The following is a 22,674-nucleotide window of genomic DNA, read 5'->3' on the forward strand; positions in this document are numbered from 1 at the left end:
TAAACCTTCAAAATACACTGATGTATTAGTGAACATTGTTATTTTAATGGGTAAATATCATCTGCATAAGTGTAAATGGAACAATCAACCGCCTTCATTTACTGGATTCAAAAATGAACTTAAATTATACTTCTCCACAATATGTCTTGCTGATATACCAGTCAGTGGGAAAAAATAAGTGATACTGCAAAAAATGTACTAACATTTTAAGCAAATTGTCAGAACCTATTTATTTTACCGTAGTCATACACGTTTTTATTCTAATTGAATGTGTAATCATGCTTCATTTCCCGCTGATTGTCTATAATTTACTTTCAAACGGCCATGCGATTTATTGATTTATTTTTCTTGAATGTTACAACACGAGTGACATCCCATCGAGCTATTGCATCTTTATGAAAATAAAGCATTACAAAAAGCCCCCCAACCTGACTGAACACTGCCACTCCAACTCGTATACACAAGTATCACTTGAGGATTTTTACTAAATGGAAGCAGGGTGTCGGGGATGGCTATTTCAACACAAACAAAAATACATATTATAAATAAACTAGTAAAAATACAATTATAGAATTCTGCTCCTTATCCACTCATGAACAAATCGAAAACTGTCACTGCAGAACGGTAAAATGGACTGCTAAAGAAGTTAGAATCGAGACGCAAGCGGAGAGGGAACCTACCCTCCCCAATGCCAGTGTCAGCAGAATAGAAATGCAAATCAACTCTGCCTTTACTGCACATGAGGAATGTCACGCTAGCTTCCAGGTCACGGTGTGGAATGTGGAGGTGCGCTTACAATAAGTGGTCAACAACAGGTGAGTTTTTAATTGCATAAATAGTTTAAAACGCTATACAATGGTAATTCTGTGGCAGACTAGCCGAAGACAAGAAATCTCAAATGGGATGCGATAAACGTACCTACAGCGCCATCTGCTGTTTGGGAAGTTGATGTTACTCAGCCCGTTTGTGAGAAAATCTTGCAACACAGAAATGTTTGTGCGAAAATCACATGAGCCACAAATACAAAGCTGCCATTTTTGTATTTTTTTAATGAGAAATTGACCTTTTATATTGAGAAACACGTTGCATTTGCGAGAAAGTAATCGTTTCTGAATAAAAATCAAATAAACGCCCCTCCACTAAGTTCACTAGGATGCACTCCGGGTTCCCATTTGCAGAAGCAACCATGTTTAGTTATTTAACTAGCAACGCAAAAGCCGTGGGTTCAAATATAAGGAAACACACCCAAATTGTAACTTGTCCCTCTACTATAAATTGATGTTAGGCATATGAGGCAAAATGTAGAACAAATAATAAAAACTTATGTAAAATACATCCCACATAAAGTCCCACATAAATGAAAATATATTTGTAAAGTATAGGTTTAACATACAAAGTGTTAAGACATTGGTTACCTTATTTTTCGTTAACTTTGAAATTCATATTAAAGTACATGAGTAACAGTTTTCACAAAATGTTATTGTAATTTAATGAGATTTAATGCCTGCTGTAATGTCTGTAATCCACCGCAAGTCGCTGTGAACGTATCGAAAGGGCAACATAGAACATTGGCTGCAAAACCGTAGGACCATTAAACACAGGATGCGAACGCAACCTCCAGGATTGGCCTGGTTTTCTGTCTCCGCCGCGCCTTCCGAATCCTGTCATTGGTCACATGTGCCGCCCGATCTTTCGATTCAGCCAGTGGACCAGTCGGAACGATCCATCTGTGGTTGGGGTGTAACTATTGTCTTTCATGGCTACTTGTCTACCACGAATAACTACGAACAAAAAATAAATGAATTAATTAAAGTGTTAATTATACGATTGTTATAAGGTATGCTGTTATTCCTCAAACAAATATTAAAGCGTAATTGTAAAAAACTGGACAAATAACCTAAGGGAAGTTGTTACCACCTGTTATGTTCGAAAACGTGACCGAATGAAAACAACTGCAAGACTGCAATCTTTAGTCACACAAACATGGGCGTGGAACTGGGAAGTCGCCTGCGCGCCGCGGGCGGAGAAGGGTTAAGGAAAGCAATACGGTACATCGTTTAAAAATTAATGATGTTTGACCCTATTTGTCAAATAAATTAAGCAGGGAAAAAATAAAATATGAGTCTGATCATAAAAGACTAGTTTTACACAGTTAAAATAAGTCGACATAAAAGTGAGCCAGAGAGGACGTTATGAGATAAGATTCTCTTTCTGCTTCTCCTGCTTCTGCTGTTACGGAGGCCGGGGCATTGAATCCATGGTGCATTTCCTCCTGCTGATGATAAACTAAGGTTTCTTCCTTTGTGTTATTTGTAGATAATTAGAAGAAAGCATGTTGCTTATTAAGTGTCACGGCTCCACTTCACTCACAGATTCTCCTCCTTGATGTCAACATTCACGTTTTCATAAATCACACCCCTCCACATGCCCTGTTCAGTGAGCTCCTTCACCTCTCCATTGCTCTTGATCTTCTTGATTTTAGCAGTAAATGGGATGTCACAGTCCTCCTGCTTGCTGATTATTAAATTAGCTGTTACCTTTTTACGGGGTGGGATGGTGACCTCCGTCTCTTCCCCCAAGGTCATGGATGTCTCTTTCGTGGAGCTGGTGCCGTACGATCCCGAGTATGAGATTGTGACTTCTGATTTACATTTTACTATATATTCACACTCAAAAGACACAGTGGAGCTCAAACCCCAAGCATGATTCCAAGTGGTTGTTGCAGACTCAGTTTTCGTCCAAGTCATATTAAACTTGTGCTTCTGTTCCACGCTACTGCTGTTTGTGTAGGTTTCTTTCTTCACCACAGTTGGTTTTTGAGTCAGTGGAAGGACATTCTTGAAGTCCACAGAGATGATCTCAAACTCAGGACTGATGATGTCTCCGATGGTTGGGGTAAATTCACAATACTTGTCCGGCCCGTCCTTGGCAGCTTCAATGTTGAGGAGTCCACGGTCAATGAGACTCAGATATTTACCATTGTCAGCTCTAAACAAAACCTTCCCACCATTCCTGAAGACTTCAAATTCACAACATATGTCAGGGGAATTCTTAGCTGCCTCAGTGAAGTTAATACTGCCTCTCTGAATTCGACTGAGGTATACCCCTCTCAGATCTGTCATGCGAACTCTATGGTGCCCGACCTTTTCTATGAGGAACTTGCACCAAGGGTCTTTTGCCTCCTTGCAGCACTCAATAGAATATATTCCCTTCCGTTCAATCGGACTCCAGTATTTGCCATTGACATCAGTCAGAGCCACTCCCTCTTCTGCCCCAATGAAGGCTTCAAGTGGACCGAAACCAGCGACAATTGCCTGAAGCAAAAAATGCACATTTGTACAAAGGGCCTATATGTAGGTAATTAAAATAATACAGCAGTAACAGTTAGTGATCGGGAGTTAACAATATTGTAAAATGTACGTATTCAGTGTTCTGTAAAATAATTTGCAAGAGAATGAGAAGGTTATTAAATCACAACAGCTTGCATCGTACCCTGCATGAAAATATGACATTGAGCTTTTAACTAACAGAATGTACCACATAGTATATAATAAAATAATGTTTTAACATCAGATCAGGAGATGAACATGCAAACTGCACATATGCAGTACTGGACAGTTATACCAGCACAGATGATTCGCTAATCATGTGGTATCGCTGTCACTGGGAGGGGGTGTACTGTTATTGTCAATGTTTTGTGTTTTTGTCGTTTTTGCCTGGTCTCCCTAGGCAGCAGAAGAACTGATGATGATTGGGGACTTTGGAGACCCCAAACCTGTCACCGGGAGGGGGGGGGATTTCTGGTATGTTCACTTGGAGTGCTTTGCAGCGAATGGATCTGTAAGGAGCGGCTGTGGCCGACAGCAGTCATTATTAGCGAACGCTTCAGTAATTATAGGGTCTGATTTACTAGCACCTGAAATTAGACAACAGCTAATCGAAATGAAGCTCAGACTGGGCATTTGTGGTCTGTGTGCATGAGAGAAGTGACAGAATATCAGGCAATAAACCTACAACATATTAAAATGTACAGAGTGATCAATGCATGAGAAACGTATCTGGAAATGCTAATTTAAATGTAATAAGAAAACAGAGACTGAGTTATTTATGACGAAGAAACACAGCTCACCATTTTCTGCTTCAGAAATGATCTTTTCCTGTAACCTGAAATTCAAATTATGAATCATGAGCGCAGCAGACACGCAGCAGGGCAGACACGCAGCAGGACAGACAGGCAGCAGGACAGACACGCAGCAGGGCAGACACGCAGCAGGGCAGACACGCAGCAGGGCAGACAGGCAGCAGGACAGACACGCAGCAGGACAGACACGCAGCAGGCCATGTAGAGCGGCCCTTACCTGCACTCGCTTCTGCTGTCTCTCTCCAAAGGAGTGGAGCTTATTTTTGGTGATGAGCTCCTACTTCTGGTGCTTCCTTGAGAAGATGGTGGAACGTCTGAAGTTCTGAATCTGGCCAAAGACAGAAGATGATCAGTGGACCTGTGGCTGCAAATGATGCTTCCTTCAAGAGGAATAATCAAATGTGTACTTTGTTATTCTGTAATACTGTATGTTAAATAAAAACAGAATACAGTATTCTTTTCAGAAATGACTTTTATTGATTATCTTAGCATAATCCTGTCCTCTTAGGAGCTGGCTGCTCCTAAGATGTTTGGAATGTCCAACCAAAATGTGATTAAAATGTCACTTAATCTTGACTTTTTATATAGCTGAAGAAATATGACTCCTCCCTCCCACCCCCACCCCCCACAGCCTCGGGGATTATGCTGTCAGAAAGGGGTGGTGGCAGGAATAGTGCAGGTAATGAAAAGTTTTTAAATATAAGTAACTGAGCGTTACATTCTTACAGATGCCTGACTGACTCCTTAAAACAGCCAGTACTAACATTAATCCCCTGACAATGCTTTCAATGCAATTCATTGTGCAGGTTCCACAAAGAAATCTAAAAAATAAGAAAATGTCTAAGGTGAGAATTTTTCAGGCTCGTACTTGTCTGCTCGTGTACAAACAAGCTGTTTTTCCTGGTATACAGGGACATGCTCTCAGGCAGAGCAAAGGTTTTGTCTTGTGGGAGGTAATGAGAAATAGTCAGATGCCCCATTCAATGCAACATTTAACATGAATGGACATGAATGCACAAAACAAAAACAAGGTCGATGTTTTCCTTCAACAGTCTTACAAATCAGAGAAGCGTGTAATAACCAGCACAATAACACAAATGCTGTCGGTTTTGTGATTTTATGCTCTTTTTCCAACAAAAGATTCTATTCAAAGTCAAGACGAATGATCTCAACAAACGAAAGGAAATAGGCACCGTTGTCACATACCGGCCTATCAGTGACCAAAGACTGCCTACGTTCACAGCCATACCCCAAAACTCCAGCACCCTTATCAATGCAGGCTGTGCAGCCAAAGTTAACGTTACCATTCCACTCATTAATAAAGCGTGAATTTACTAAACCATTCTCACTGTCACTCTCTTCAGACTCCGAGAGAGGATAATGATCCTGCTGAATCTCATTTCCATTGATACATATTCTGAAGATATCCATCCATCCATTTTCCAAACCGCTTATCCTACTGGGTCGCGGGGGGTCCGGATCCTATCCCGGAAGCAATGGGCACGAGGCAGGGAACAACCCAGGATGGGGGGCCAGCCCATCGCAGGGCACACTCACACATCATCCACTCACACATGCACACCTTCGGGCAATTTAGCAACTACAATTAGCCTCAGCATGTTTTTGGACTGTGGGGAGAAACCGGAGTACCTGGAGGAAACCCCACGACGACATGGGGAGAACATGCAAACTCTGCACACATGTAACCCAGACGGAGACTTGAACCTGGGTCTCAGAGGTGTGAGGCAACAGTGCTAACCACTGCACCACCATGCCACCCCTCTGAAGATATCAATGGAATTGGCAACATCAGCATTTGGCAACATCAGCATGGTTAGTGCCTCCACCTCCAAAGCCCTAACATTAACGTTGATGTTGGTAGAAACTACTTGCTAAGGCAGCAGAAATTCAGTCCGCCCACCTCCTCCCCTGCACCGCCTTCGGCTCCCCGTCCTGGCCCAGGGTCAGCTCCTTCGCCTCCTGCCTGATCTCCCAGCCAGATCTGTCAGCTTCAGTGACAATGGAGCCGACAACCAAGAGACGGGCTTCACCAAATCACTTTTCCGTACATTCACATTGTTCTAAAAGATAAACACTCTTGTCGACTCAAACGATTGAGGTCTCCTTGGTTGAATTAAGAAGGAAGCCCTTACTCTCCATTATATCAAAATAACACCACACCATTCACAGACAGGGCATTTATTTAGAAATTACGTTTAAAGTGGATAAGAAAAAAATGACAGGATGTCAAGCAATAAGCCTACAAAGTATTAAAATATATAGAATGATTAACATACGAAATGTGCAGAGCTGTCACGATTATTCAATTAAACTCGATTACACGATTATTAAAAAGCATTGATTTAAACTTTCCTAATCGATCTGTCGGCAATATGCTGGAAGGATGGTGAAGCATAGAGGGTGAAAGTCCAACTACAGAGCAAAAGCATCATTTGTGTGGAAGCACTTCGCATTAACCACACAGCATGCAGGGCGCTTCGGTCCATAAAGGTTTGTTCTTCAATGTTATTGTATCAGTAGGTTTGATCAGAGAGCGAGACAAGTGCAAAAGAATTAGCTTGTTCATTCACTGCACATCTCTAAAAGATAAAAAATATACATGTACGATATGCATAGGGCACAGCGAGAAAAACACATTTTACAAATTAATAATGTTTGACCATATTTCAAAAGTAAATTAAAAGTAAAAAGGAAAATTTAACAAAATTAGAGCAGTACGGTAAGCTTATATTGTGACGACCGTGTGCAGGGAGAGCAAACAGGAAGCGGGGAATCAGGGTCAGGCACATGGAGACACAAAATCAAGGGGGGTTATTGTTGGCAGAGCAACACGGTAAAAACGTCTACGACAGGACTGGGGAAACAGACTCGAACACGGACTAAATACAAGGGACTGATCAGGAATAAGACGGGACAGCTGCTCACGTCGGAATTCCACACGAGGTAATGAAGGGGATGGTATGAGCAGGTCATGACATATATGAGACACAGTCAGACAGGACTGTATGACCATCAGGGTAATTTATCCAGTAAGACTCTTCCATGTTGGTTGTAAAGTACATGAATTTCTAGATTCATCTTTATTACATGTATTTCACCAGCTCGCTTAGGGGAGATGTTGCTGTTATATCTGATTACTGCTCTTCACAAATCCTCCTCCTCAACTTCAACAATCACATTTTCATAAATCACCCCCCTCCATGTACCCTGTTCAGTGAGCTCCTGTACATCTCCACTGCTCTTAATCTTCTTAATTTTAGCAGTAAATGGGACCTGACAGTTTTCCTGTTTGTTGACTACTAATTTAACAGTTATCTTTTTATGGGGTGGGATGGTGACCTCCGTCTCTTTGCCCAAGGTGATGGATGTCTGTTTCGTGGAGCTGGTGCCGTACGATCCCGAGTATGAGATTGAGATTGCTGCTTTTATAAATGCACAATCAAAAGTCAGAGTGGAGTTCAAACCCCAAGTATGATTCCAAGTGGTTGTTGCACACTCAGCTTTTGTCCACGACATACTAAACCTGTGCTTCTGCTCCACGCTACTCCTGTTAACGTAAGTTTCTTTCTGGACAACAGCTGGTATGTGAATCAGTTCACGGACATCCATGAAGCCCACAGAGGTGATCTCAAACTTAGGACTGACGACGTCTCCAATGGTTGGGGTAAATTCACAATACTTGTCTGGCCCGTCCTTGGCAGCTTCGATGTTGAGGTGTCCACGGGTAGCACGACTCAGAAATTTACCATTGTCAGCTTTAAACAAAACCTTCTCACTTTTTGTGAAAACCTCAAATTCACAAAATGCGTCGGAGGGATTCTTAGATGTCTCAATAAAGTCGACACCATCTCTGTGAACTCGACTGAGGTATACCCCTCTCAGATCACTCATACGAACTTTATGGTCCCCAATCTTTTCTAAGAAAAACTTGCATGAAGGGTCTTTCGTCTCCTTGCAGCATGCAATAGTATATACTCCCCTCCGGTCAACTGGACTCCAGTATTTGTCATCGACATCAGTCAGAGCCACTCCCTCTTCTGCCCCAATGAAGGCTTCAAGTGGACCGAAACCAACTACAATTGCCTGAAACACAAACAAAAAATGCACATATCTACAAAGGACCCAATGTAAAGGCACTTAAACTGATAGAGCTGTAGTAGCTGATGATTGGGAGTTAAAAATATTGTAAAATGTCCATCCATCCATTTTTCTGAAACTGCTTATCCTATTCAGGGTTGCGGGGGGTCCGGAGCCTATCCTGGACACAATGGGTACAAAGGGGGGGACAACCTAGGATGGGGGGTCAACCCATTGCAGGGCACACTCACATACCAGTCACACACACATGCACACCTATAGGCAATTTGATAATTCCAATTAGCCTCAGCATGTTTTTGGACTGTGGGGGGAAACCGGAGTACTGTGTGTATTCAGCGTTCTGTAAAATAACCTAAGACAAAGGGAAGGTTATTAACTGACAACAGTTAAAAAAATATAAAATGGAGTGTGTAACTAACAGTGTAGCTTAGTGTACAAAGATGTCATGTTTTTTAAGTTAAAAGCACAAGAGATGAACATGCAAACTGCACATATGCAGTGCTGGACAGTTATACCAGGACAGATGATTCGCTAATCATGTGGTATCGTTGTCACTGGGAGGGGGTGTACTGTTATTGTCAATGTTTTTTATGTTGTTCCTGTTCTTTTGGGGTGCAGGTCTCCCTAGGCAGCAGAATAACTGATCATGATCGGGGGCTGTGAAGACCCCGAATCTGGGGCTTGGTGTCACCGAGGGGGGGCATTTGGGGGGCGTTCTCTCTCCCTCGGTGGTCTGAACATTTGGGGTTTGGAGTGAATGGATCTGTAAGGAGCGGCTGTGGCCGACAGCAGTCATTATTAGCGAACGCTTCAGTAATTATAGGGTCTGATTTACTAGCACCTGGAATTAGACCACAGCTAATCGAAATGAAACTCAGACTGGGCATTTACTTAGAAAGCACATCCAATGTGGTCTGTGTGCATGAGAGAAGTGACAGAATATCAGGCAATAAACCTACAAAATATTAAAATGTACAGAATGATCAATGCATGAAAAATGTATCATGAAATGCAAAATTTAAATGTAATAAGAAAACAGAGACTGAGTTATTGTGACAAAGAAACACAGCTCACCATTTTCTGCTTCAGAAATGATCTTTTCCTGTAACCTGAAATTCAAATTATGATTCATGAACACAAATATATTTCCTGTATAGAATGAGTTATAAAATAAGGAAATAAGTGGCTGTAATGCAGGGCAGACACGCAGCAGGGCAGACACGCAGCAGGACAGACACGCAGCAGGACAGACACGCAGCAGGACAGACACGCAGCAGGACAGACACGCAGCAGGACAGACACGCAGCAGGACAGACACGCAGCAGGGCAGACACGCAGCAGGGCAGACACGCAGCAGGGCAGACACGCAGCAGGGCATGTAGAGCGGCCTTTACCTGCACTCGCTTCTGCTGTCTCTCTCCAAAGGAGTGGAGCTTATTTGTGGTGATGAGCTCCTACTTCTGCTGCTTCCTTGAGAAGATGGTGGAACGTCTGAAGTTCTGAATCTGGCCAAAGACAGAAGATGATCAGTGGACTTGTGGCTGCAGATGATGCTTCCTTCAAGTACTAAGATGAATAATTAAATGTGCACTTTGTATTTCTGTAATACTGTATGTTAAATGAAAAAACACAAAATGTAGCCTTTTCATAAATAACTTATATTGATTATCTTACACACTAATATAACCCTGTCCTCTTAGGAGCTTGCTGCATTTAAACATCCATGCAAAATGTGACTAAAATGTCACTTAATCCTGACTTTTTATATAGCTGAAGAAATATGACCCCTCCCTCCCAGCCCCACACAGCCTCGGGGATTGTGCTGTCAGAAAGGGGTGGTGGCAGGAATAGTGCAAGTAATGAAAAATTAAAAAATATGAATAACTGAGCGTTACATTCTTACAGATGCCTGACCGACTCCTTAAAACAGCCAGTTATAACAATCCCCTGACAATGTTTTCAATGCAATTCATTGTGTAGGTTCCACAAAAAACGGAAAAAAGCAAAAAAAATTGTTAATGTATAGGGTGAGGATTAGGCGGGCTTGCTGGCAGGCTGTCTGTCCTGGTATGCAGGGACGCCGTCTTGTGGGGGGAGATGAGAAATCGTCAGAGGGCCCATTCAATGAATATCTTGTTGTATAATAACATTTTACTGACAGTTAATGCAACTTTTAACATGAATGAACATGTAATAACAACCATCCCTATTTAACAGCCATATAACGTCCAACTACCAGGATCGACAAAACAAAACAACGTTGATGTTTGCCTTCAGCAATTTTACAAATCAGAGGCATATATAATTACCGGCGCAGTGACCTAATTGCTCTCAGTTTGGTAGGTTTAATATCCTCTTTTTCCAACAAAGGATTCCATTCAGAGCCAAAACAAATGTTCTCAACAAACAAAAGGAAATCAGTGAGCAAAGACTGCCTGCGTTCACAAAAACACCCCAAAACTCCAGCACCTTTATCAATGCAGGCTGTGCAGCCAAAGTTGTTGTTGTTGCAGACTCAGCTTTTGTCCAGGACACACTAAACCTGTGCTTCTGCTCCACGCTACTCCTGTTAACGTAAGTGTAGGGCCCCTTTGCTCTCATGGCGTTCAATAGGGGTAGCTACCCCAGGTCCCTTGGTAATGGGTGTAATCTGTTACTAATAAATAATTTACCTTACTTATCAAACTTAGGAGCTTTCTTGTCCTGGAAGCTATTTGCATTAATGTCCCTATGAAAACTAATGTTAAACCCAGGGTATAAACCTTCAAAAGATATGTAGTTACCCGTTTTACTAACAAATATGCTTTCTAACTAATCATTGTAAATATATCTCCCCCAGAAATATCGGTACCCCTATAATACCTACTACCAGTATGCAAAGTATAACCAATAATGCACACTCATTCAGGGAAATATACACACACACAGAAATATAAAACCACCATATCACTATTTACTTGAATGAACCTTAATCACATACCTTAAGAATTTAACACACTTTCCCAGTTGCAAGTTATTCCCATATCGTTACCTTAAATCAAATTCAAACTATTGGTTCTCCTACACATAAACCAATATTCAGTAATTCTTGAACTTATTCGTTCAAATAACCTAAAGCCGGCGTAAATTTAGAATACATAAACCTCAAAATGTTCACCGTTGCAGGCCCGTACGCCGCTCGTGTGCGCTGTAGCCCCGCCGAATAGCGGCTTCCCACATATGGAAGATAACCAGGTACCGGAACCTTCGGGATATCACTGAATCACAGAAGTGGAAATCCTGTACGATGAAGATGAGGAGAATCCATCGGCATCCGTCCGTCGCGATGTTAGATGAGTCCAGTGCAAAAGTCCGGCGAATCCGGCGTCCTCTGGGTCGCTGGCCCGGCACTCCCGTTGTTAGCTGTCCGCTAACACTTCAGCTCCGGCCACCATAGGCACCTTTACCCACCGTGCGCGAACTCTCTTAACCTCTGTCAGTGTCCCAAGCCGTTAACTTCACTCCGAAGTTACACTTAACCACCGACAAACTTTACCACCCATAAAGTTACTTTTTAATGATCTAGCCGATCATGTACGCGAACTTTTACAGGCGGTTTTAGCAAATACACTCTCCGTGTACTTCACCGTTATCTCTCCTCTCTTCTCTTCCCGCCTCTCCCTCCTCCTTACTTCGTACTTCCTTCCACCCTCGGACACATACTCCCTTCTCATTGGTTCATTGGTTACGTAATGCACATTATACATTCCAATTATATTCTTAAAATACCAAACAATATTATAAATAACATTAAGCACAGAACAATACAGGCACACAATTTTTTTTATTTAAAATGATGTTTCCTTCAAGTATTAAAATGAATGATCAAATCTGTTTTTCCTGCTAAGACGAGGGCTCAAGCCAGCAGCCTTCTGACCACAAGCACAGAGGAACAGAAGCTTACACCATTCAGCTGGATGCTGCCCCCAACATGTGTGGTGCATCTTCACATTTAACAAAAGTTCAAAGTTCAGTTCACATGGATTAAAATGAACTAGACAAGTGTGGGTTTTGTTGCAGGGACTGTTGCTGCATGGTTGGAGTTCTGTTTGTGCTCTTATTATGGTATTAGGCTCGCCGTAATACCATAGTCCAGGTGATTAGCTAGGTTTGCTGGTTTGGGATCGGGAGGGGCCGGATTAATTATTCTGGGATTGGGAGCGGACCGGATTTTTTATAAATCTATCGTGGGATTCGGACGGAACTGGAATTTCGTTGTGGGAATGGGAATGAAAAATCGCTGCCGTTTTTTTAATATGTTAAAAAATGTTCGAATGACATCTTAAAAAAACATCGTGGCATCGGAAAATATCGGAAAGATGCGTCATGATTCATTAATGATGAACGAACATGATATCAGTATTTCACATGTGTTATTCATGACTAGTTCACAAAGGTTTACAGAATTTACAGACATACTAACAAATAGAGTTCCTGATTGAGATAAAACTTTCCTCACGATACATTAATAATGCACTAACACGAGATTAGTATGTAACTAAGACTTAATTTGTGGCTAGTTAATACATAAGTAATACCATAATACTATATCATGTGTGCCCTGTCAACGTAAGTGTTGTCTAGCTGATAATAGCAAACATGATGGATTGTACACTGTACAGAATGAAATCCACAAAGGCGTCTTCCTCTTTGTTTGAAAACGGACTTGTCTGTCGTAATTCCTGACAAACACAACGCACAGAACCTTACATACATCTCCAGGTCTCCTTGAGTAAGCTATAGGAGGAAGCGCGTTTTTACACTGTTGGTAGAATTTTTAAGCAAATACTTTTCCTGGAAATAATTTTTAGCAAAGGTTGGGCAGACATAAAAGTGAATTCAGAAGTCTTCTTTTGTTCTACGTAAATTTATTTAGAGAGAAAGCCTTACATTAGTCTGTCACAAACAAAACAAAGAAAAGCATTTGATTATCAGTCTGCCCAATTACCGGCAAAATGGGAGGATTTTTCTTTCTTCACCACCAACAGAAATACTAATAAACACATTTAGATATTTAGTCTATAATGCAAAGGCTGTGGGTAGGAATCCCCGGGACCCGAACTGTAATCCTCCCCTCTACTGTAAACTGTTTTAAGTAAAAGTGTTGGATAAATGAGATAAAAATTTAACAAAATATATATTTGATATACTTCCCACATACACAATGACAACATATTTTTAAACTATAGATTTAATATGCGCATAATATCCAGACATTAGTTAGCTTACTTTTGGTTAACCCTGAAATTCATACTGACGTACATTTCTAACAGTGTCTACCACGTTTACTGTAATTCATCCAGGCTGCCTGCTATAACGTCTGTGATCCACTAGATGTTGCTGTTTGACAAGTGAATTATGCAGAAACAAAAAACACAAAATTGAGTCTGATTAAAAGGGAAAATTTAACAAAATTGAAGTAAGTGATATAAGAGACACAGCCAGAGAAGATTGTATATACATCAGGGTAACTCATTTAGTTCATTACAGGAGGATGATCTTTCCGCTGGTCTTGCTTTTGCTGTTACGGGGGCTGGGATGGTATAATTCCTCCTAATGATAAACTAATATTCATTTCTTCCTTTCTTTTATTTGTGGATAATTAGAAGAAGGCATGTTGCTTATTAAGTATCACTGCTCCACTTCACTCACAGATTCTCCTCCTTGATGTCAACATTCACGTTTTCATAAAGCACACCCCTCCACGTGCCCTGTTCAGTGAGCTCCTTCACCTCTCCATTGCTCTTGATCTTCTTGATTTTAGCAGTAAATGGGATGTTACAGTCCTCCTGCTTGGTGACTATTAAATTAGCTGTTACCTTTTTATGAGGTGGGATGGTGACCTCCGTCTCTTCCCCCAAGGTCATGGATGTCTGTTTCGTGGAGCTGGTGCCGTACGATCCCGAGTATGAGACTGTGACTTCAGCTTTTGCAAATGTAAATTCAGAAGACACAGTGGAGCTCAAACCCCAAGCATGATTCCAAGTGGTTGTTGCAGACTCAGTTTTCGTCCAAGTCATATTAAACTTGTGCTTCTGTCCCACGCTACTGCTGTTTGTGTAGGTTTCTGTCTTCACCACATTTGGTTTTTGAGTCAGTGGAAGGACATTCTTGAAGTCCACAGAGATGATCTCAAACTTAGGACTGACGATGTCTCCGATGGTTGGGGTAAATTCACAATACTTGTCCGGTCCATCCTTGGCAGCTTCGATGTTGAGGTTTCCACGGGCAATGAGACTCAGATATTTACCATTGTCAGCTTTGAACAAAACCTTCCCATCCTTCACAAAAACTTCAAATTCACAACATATGTCAGGGGGATTCTTAGCTGCCTCAATGAAGTTGATACTATCTCTGTAAACTCGACTGAGGTATACCCCTCTCAGATCTGTCATGCGAACTCTATGGTGCCCGACCTTTTCTATGAGGAACTTGCACCAAGGGTCTTTTGCCTCCTTGCAGCACTCAATAGGATATATTCCATTCCGTTCAATCGGGCTCCAGTATTTGTCATTGACATCAGTCAGAGCCACTCCCTCTTCTGCCCCAATATACACTTCAAGTGGACCGAAACCAGCCACAATTGCCTGAAACACAAACAAAAAATGCACATATCTACAAAGGACCTAGTATATAAGTACTTAAACTAATAGAGCAGTAACAGTTGGTGATTGGGAGGTAACAATTTTGCAAAATGTGTGTATTCAGTGCTCTGTAAAATAACTTGCAAGAGAAAAGGAAGGTTATTAACTGACAAGATCGTACCCTATATGAAAACACATGAAAATATCTAATGTGCAACTACTAAAATATACCATAGAGTAATGTTTTTAACAGATGAACATACAAACTGCACATATGCAGTGCTGGACAGTCCTACCCGCACATCACTGTCACAGTGATACATTCATTTACTTAGTTGGCCCTTCAAATTTCTTCCCCAGAATGAGCATGATAATTAAATAATGTGTTTTTTGTTTGTTGTTCCTGCTTTTTTTCGGGGGAGGTGGGGGGTCTCCCTAGGCAGCAGAATAACTGATCATGATCGGGGGGCTGTGAAGACCCCGAACCTGGGGCTTGGTGTCACCGAGGGGGGGCATTTGGGGGGCGTTCTCTCTCCCTCGGTGGTCTGAACATTTGGGGTTTGGAGCGAATGGATCTGTAAGGAGCGGCTGTGGCCGACAGCAGTCATTATTAGCGAACGCTTCAGTAATTATAGGGTCTGATTTACTAGCACCTGGAATTAGACCACAGCTAATCGAAATGAAACTCGGACTGGGCATTTACTTAGAAAGCACATCCAATGTGGTCTGTGTGCATGAGAGAAGTGACAGAATATCAGGCAATAAACCTACAAAATATGTACAGAATGATCAATGCATGAGAAATGTATCATGAAATGCAAAATTTAAATGTAATAAGAAAACAGAGATTAAGCGTTATTGTGACAAAGAAACACAGCTCACCATTTTCTGCTTCAGAAATGATCTTTTCCTGTAACCTGAAATTCAAATTATGATTCATGAACGCAAATATATTTTCTGTACAGAATGAGTTATGAAATAAGGTCACAATAAGAAGCTGTAATGGATGCCAGACCACAGCAAGACAGACACGCAGCAGGACAGACACGCAGCAGGACAGACACGCAGCAGGGCAGACACACAGCAGGGCAGACACGCAGCAGGACAGACACGCAGCAGGACAGACACGCAGCAGGGCAGACACGCAGCAGGGCAGACACGCAGCAGGACAGACACGCAGCAGGGCAGACACGCAGCAGGGCAGACACGCAGCAGGCCATGTAGAGCTGCCCTTACCTGCACTCGCTTCTGCTGTCTCTCTCCAAAGGAGTGGAGCTTATTTGTGGTGATGAGCTCCTACTTCTGCTGCTTCCTTGAGAAGATGGTGGAACGTCTGAAGTTCTGAATCTGGCCAAAGACAGAAGATGATCAGTGGACCTTTGGCTGTAAGTGACGCTTCTTTCAAGTGTTAAAAGGAATTATGAAATGTGTACTTTACTTTTTCAGAAATACTGTATGTTACACTAAAAACACGGAGTACTGTATCCTTTTTAAAAGTAGAATGTAGTTATTTTCCTCTTACGTACCAGTGTCTCTCTGTCCTCTTAGGAGCTTCGCTTCATTTGCTGCATCCAACCAGAATGTGAGTAAGACGCTGCTAAATCTCGACTTTTTATCTAGTTGAAGACAAATAACCCCTCCCTTCCACCCCCACACAGCTGTCAATCCATCAGCCGAACCTCACCTACCTGAACATTTTTGGAATTTTGAGTCTCTTTGTAATTTGTTATATGAGGAAGGCGCCTTAGCGATTACGAGAGCCAGAAAGGGGGGGTCAGTTTAACCTGTAATAGGGACTCAAAATGCCTGAATGACCCCTAATATTCACCCCACCAACAAACTTTTCAGTGCATTTCGTTTGGCGGATTCCCCAGAAAATACAGGAGCTGTGATGTCAGGGGTTATCGCCCCAGTAGGGTCTCCCAAGGCATACTGGTCCGAGGTGAGTGACCAGACAAAGTATGCTTCACAGAGACTCCCATGAAGAATACCATAAAGGACTATGTGGCCCCACCATGATTGGGGAGACCAGGGCCCTGTCCTGGCGCCAGGCCTGGGGGGGGGGGGGAGCTCGTGGGCGTGTGCGTGGAGGAATTTCTCAGATTCCCCAGAAACATTTTTCAAAAATTACAGCGTGAGAATATGACAGGCTTGTTGGTGGGCTATGCGGGAATTTGCGGTTTTGGTGCATTAAACAGAAATCTCACACCAGAGACCCTGTAATAACTTATTTATAACTGTAAGAGAGCCTCAGACGACCTGGGAATCCAAATGCGGAGCAGACGGTAACCGGTGACAGAGTCAAAAGCCAGAACAGAGCGGCAAATTATTATCTATGTGTAACACTAATCATTAAGATGAAAAGGACAACTGTGGCGACACCTACTGGCAGGAGAGGAAACAGGATGCTTTCTTTTACTACTCTTTTACGTCTTCAGAAAGATGACCGATTAGAAAAAAAATTCAAGAGTCACATAGATGGCAGGTATTGTGCAATCATTGGGGTTCCAGGAGGAACAACCATGTGTTAAAATGTTTTGATAAAACATTTAGCCTGTATGCCCAACACTGCCGGCGAGACTGGGAATATATAATATTTCTCTCTCCTTTGAAGGTTTAAACTGGCTTATTGAAGGAATTCAGGCAACTTGTTGCCCCCATTTCACATTCATTTTTCCAGATTTTTTAAAAGAGAAATTCTTTCTCCATAGAATCTTCTGCTATCCATCCATCCCCAGCCCTCAATCATTGCTGCTTCCCAAACTCAATGAATTACTGTATACTACTGTTAAAAGTCAAGAAAAACGGAAGTGAGTAGCTGTTTTAGCGCCTAATGTATCATAAAGCAGGACAACACAGATTAGATCAGTTTACAGACTGAATTCAGCTTGATGTCATTTTTTCATACAGAAAGTGAAAAAAGACGGTGTCTCAGAGATATGATATACTCGCCTGCTTCAACTCCATGTGTCGTTTCAAATTCGTTGCAAATATGGTTGATGTTCGGACCTGTTTTTTCAAACCTTTCAAACACATTTTGCATGAAAATGAGGGATTGTTTTCTCTTGGAATCTGTACTGATTTGTTCATAAATGTCATTCAAATGTTCAGACGAACTGCCTTCAGCGGAACCAGCGGCAACATATTTGGAATTGTTGGCGCGGTACCAGCCCAGCCGCACACCTGCCAGGCGCCACCATAAAACAGCGAAAAACATTTACGATCACATTCATTAGCTGGAAACTGATTCGTTCAATACACCGTTCAGCAAAAATATGAGCACGTCCAACGAACGCCCCCCCCCCACCACCTTTGGCATCGCGTGAGAGAGCCGAGGCTTTCCTCACTTCACGCTTTTGGCTCTTCTGCGAATCAGAGTGTCTAAAAGTAGGCGTACTCGATTTATAACTTCAGTAGACCTTGAGCATTACGCATTTGCTAGTATATAGTTAATAATTGCAAACACGCAGGATAATACAATGCAGAGTCAAACCCCTAAAGTCAGCTTCCTGTTTCAGACAGATTTAGGCAAACGGAGGCAGAGATTCCTGACAAAGACCACACACAGTACGTTACATAAAACCTCCAGGTCTCCATCACTAAACTAGAACAGGAAGCGCATTTTTACAAGCACAACGAGCCTTTATTGTTTATTATGTCGTTTATCTTGTACAAATTAGACAACAGCTAATCGAATGAAACCCCAAAATGGATTATATCACTTCTTTTCCTCTTACATACTAGTATCTCTCTCTTCTTAGGGATGAGATTCATTTTGCCCATCCAAATAGATTTTGACTAAAATGTGACTCGATCTTTATCAGGTTGAAGGTGACCCCTCCCTTCCACCCCCACACAGCTGTCAATCCATCAGCCGAACCTCACCTACCTGAACATTTTTGGAATTTTTAGGAAATTGTTTAGGAGCCTTGATGTCAGGAGCAATTTGGTCGTAGGTGAATGGCCAGACTAAGTAGGCTTCACGTAGACAGCCATGAAGAATACCAGAAAGGACTGTGTGACTCCGCCCAGATCGGGGAGACCAGAGGCCCGCCCTGGAGCCAGGCCTGGGGGGGAGCTCATGGGTGAACACCTGGTGACTGGGTCTCTACCCTTGGGGCCCAGCCAGGGAAAGCCCAATAGGGTTACATGCGTCCACACCTCATCTGGGTCTCCACCCAAAAGGGTTACATGCGTCCACACTCCGGTTGGCCCAACCCCTGTAGGAGGGATCGTGGAGGTTAGGAGCCATATATATCAGGTGGAGCACTGATGTCCATATCTGGTCTTAGACACATGGAGCACTGGACCAGCTCTGCACCATCACAAGGTTACTGGGGGGGGGGGGGGGGGGGGGTGGGTCATGGGAGTTTGCCCAGCCAGTCTACATGTGCTTTGTTGACTTGGAAAAAGCATACGATCGTGTATGGGGGGGGGGGTTATCAGGAGTATGGGGTACGGGGCCCGTTGTCATGGACCAACAGGTCCCTGTATAAACGGAACGAGTTTGGTTCACATCACCAGCAGTACGTCAGACTCATTCTCGGTGGGTGGTGGGCTGTAGCAGGGCTGCCCTTCGTCACCGGTTCCGTTCGTAACTTTAATGGACAGAATTTCTAGGTGTTGGGCGAGGAGACGACAGGTTCATGTAATATGCAGAAATATGGTCTTTGGAAGCATTAAATAAAAACCTCACACCAGTGACCAATTAATAACTGTGATTTATAACTGTAATAGAGCCTCACTGGATTTCAGGATCCAAATGCAGAGCAGATGGTAACGAGTGACACTAAGCTGAAGCTGTAGTCAGAAACCAGGTGTTTAAGCTTAATATCCCTCTGAGTCAAGAATTCAAACTCACACCGATGCAAAAATGTGAGCCGTGCTATAAAAATGTAGTTTTCTCTTGGGGTGATAGAATGTGTAGTTTTTATGCATTTTATAGATCAACAATTTGGGTGGGATGCACAGGGTGTGACAGTGGTAAGGAGCTGTTCTTCTGCAGGAAGACAAAGATGGGGTGGACCACCCCATTTTCTGTTTTTCAGAAAAGTTGCAGAAGCATCAACATACTTATGGTACAATCAAGAAGGAAGCCCTTACTCTCCATTATACCAAAATAACAGCACACCACTCATAGACAGGGAATTTACTTAGAAATTACATTTAAAGTACATGAATTACTAGCTTAATCTTTATTACATATATTTCACTAGCTTGCTTAGGGGAGATGTTGCTGTTATATCTGATTACTGCTCTTCACAAATCCTCCTCCTCAACTTCAACAATCACATTTTCATAAATCACCCCCCTCCATGTACCCTGTTCAGTGAGCTCCTGTACATCTCCACTGCTCTTAATCTTCTTAATTTTAGCAGTAAATGGGACCTGACAGTTTTCCTGTTTGTTGACTACTAATTTAACAGTTATCTTTTTATGGGGTGGGATGGTGACCTCCGTCTCTTTGCCCAAGGTGATGGATGTCTGTTTCGTGGAGCTGGTGCCGTACGATCCCGAGTATGAGATTGAGATTGCTGCTTTTATAAATGCACAATCAAAAGTCAGAGTGGAGTTCAAACCCCAAGTATGATTCCAAGTGGTTGTTGCACACTCAGCTTTTGTCCACGACATACTAAACCTGTGCTTCTGCTCCACGCTACTCCTGTTAACGTAAGTTTCTTTCTGGACAACAGCTGGTATGTGAATCAGTTCACGGACATCCATGAAGCCCACAGAGGTGATCTCAAACTTAGGACTGACGACGTCTCCGATGGTTGGGGTAAATTCACAATACTTGTCTGGCCCGTCCTTGGCAGCTTCGATGTTGAGGTGTCCACGGGTAGCACGACTCAGAAATTTACCATTGTCAGCTTTAAACAAAACCTTCTCACTTTTTGTGAAAACCTCAAATTCACAAAATGCGTCAGAGGGATTCTTAGATGTCTCAATAAAGTCGATACCATCTCTGTGAACTCGACTGAGGTATACCCCTCTCAGATCACTCATACGAACTTTATGGTCCCCAATCTTTTCTAAGAAAAACTTGCATGAAGGGTCTTTCGTCTCCTTGCAGCATGCAATAGTATATACTCCCCTCCGGTCGACTGGACTCCAGTATTTGTCATCGACATCAGTCAGAGCCACTCCCTCTTCTGCCCCAATGAAGGCTTCAAGTGGACCGAAACCAACTACAATTGCCTGAAACACAAACAAAAACTGCACATATCTACAAAGGACCCAATGTAAAGGCACATAAACTGATAGAGCTGTAGTAGCTGATGATTGGGAGTTAAAAATATTGTAAAATGTCCATCCATCCATCTTTCTGAAACTGCTTATCCTATTCAGGGTTGCGGGGGGTCCGGAGCCTATCCTGGACACAATGGGTGCAAAGGGGGGGACAACCTAGGATGGGGGGTCAACCCATTGCAGGGCACACTCACATACCAGTCACACACACATGCACACCTATAGGCAATTTGATAATTCCAATTAGCCTCAGCATGTTCTTTGACTGTGGGGGGAAACCGGAGTACTGTGTGTATTCAGCTTTCTGTAAAATAACCTAAGACAAAGGGAAGGTTATTAACTGACAACAGTTAAAAAAATATAAAATGGAGTGTGTAACTAACAGTGTAGCTTAGTGTACAAAGATGTCATGTTTTTTAAGTTAAAAGCACAAGAGATGAACATGCAAACTGCATATATGCAGTGCTGGACAGTTATACCAGGACAGATGATTCGCTAATCATGTGGTATCGCTGTCACTGGGAGGGGGTGTACTGTTATTGTCAATGTTTTTTATGTTGTTCCTGTTCTTTTGGGGTGCAGGTCTCCTTAGGCAGCAGAAGAACTGATCATGATCGGGGGCTGTGAAGACCCCGAACCTGGGGCTTGGTGTCACCAAGGGGGGGCATTTGGGATGCGGGTCTCCCTAGGTAGCAGAAGGATTGATGATGATCGGGGGCTGTGAAGACCCCGAACCTGGGGCTTGGTGTCACCGAGGGGGGGCATTTGGGGGGCGTTCTCTCTCCCTCGGTGGTCTGAACATTTGGGATTTGGAGCGAATGGATCTGTAAGGCGCGGCTGTGGCCGACAGCAGTCATTATTAGCGAACGCTTCAGTAATTATAGGGTCTGATTTACTAGCACCTGGAATTAGACCACAGCTAATCGAAACGAAACTCGGACTGGGCATTTACTTAGAAAGCACATCCAATGTGGTCTGTGTGCATGAGAGAAGTGACAGAATATCAGGCAATAAACCTACAAAATATTAAAATGTATAGAAGGATCAATGCATGAAAAATGTATCATGAAATGCAAAATTTAAATGTAATAAGAAAACAGAGACTAAGAGTTATTGTGACAAAGAAACACAGCTCACCATTTTCTGCTTCAGAAATGATCTTTTCCTGTAACCTGAAATTCAAATTATGATTCATGAACACAAATATATTTCCTGTATAGAATGAGTTATAAAATAAGGAAATAAGTGGCTGTAATGCAAGGCAGACACGCAGCAGGGCAGACACGCAGCAGGGCAGACACGCAGCAGGGCAGACACGCAGCAGGGCATGTAGAGCGGCCTTTACCTGCACTCGCTTCTGCTGTCTCTCTCCAAAGGAGTGGAGCTTATTTGTGGTGATGAGCTCCTACTTCTGCTGCTTCCTTGAGAAGATGGTGGAACGTCTGAAGTTCTGAATCTGGCCAAAGACAGAAGATGATCAGTGGACCTGTGGCTGCAGATGATGTTTCCTTCAAGTACTAAGATGAATAATCAAATGTGCAC

The 22,674-nt window shown here is 42.6% G+C and overlaps 1 protein-coding gene across 46 annotated transcripts in view; it reads right to left on the reverse strand.

Annotated features, from left to right (window-relative positions):
• Window positions 1-1,029: 1,029 nt before the first annotated feature.
• The window catches only part of LOC125715952 (aerolysin-like protein), a 30,509-nt gene continuing 8,864 nt past the window's right edge, over window positions 1,030-22,674 (reverse strand). For 4 of the 46 annotated variants that reach the window (XM_048988087.1, XM_048988072.1, XM_048988086.1 and 1 more), the window contains exons 2-7: window positions 16,120-16,230; window positions 9,335-9,369; window positions 6,063-8,245; window positions 4,359-4,469; window positions 4,130-4,164; window positions 1,030-3,314 (exon numbers count right to left, since the gene is read on the reverse strand). In XM_048988087.1, the coding sequence (XP_048844044.1) occupies window positions 2,367-3,314; window positions 4,130-4,132 (951 nt within the window). In that variant the 5' untranslated portion in view covers window positions 4,133-4,164; window positions 4,359-4,469; window positions 6,063-8,245; window positions 9,335-9,369; window positions 16,120-16,230 and the 3' untranslated portion in view covers window positions 1,030-2,366. Of the gene's footprint in view, window positions 3,315-4,129; window positions 4,165-4,358; window positions 4,470-6,062; window positions 8,246-9,334; window positions 9,370-9,654; window positions 10,717-11,403; window positions 11,916-14,118; window positions 14,887-15,765; window positions 15,801-16,119; window positions 16,231-16,409; window positions 16,449-19,686; window positions 21,082-22,269; window positions 22,305-22,477; window positions 22,589-22,674 lie in introns of those variants that run through there. The other 42 variants (XM_048988084.1, XM_048988076.1, XM_048988083.1 and 39 more) reach the window with 36 other exon arrangements.

This window comes from Brienomyrus brachyistius, chromosome 20, assembly GCF_023856365.1.
Source record: "Brienomyrus brachyistius isolate T26 chromosome 20, BBRACH_0.4, whole genome shotgun sequence".
NCBI lineage: Eukaryota > Metazoa > Chordata > Actinopteri > Osteoglossiformes > Mormyridae > Brienomyrus > Brienomyrus brachyistius.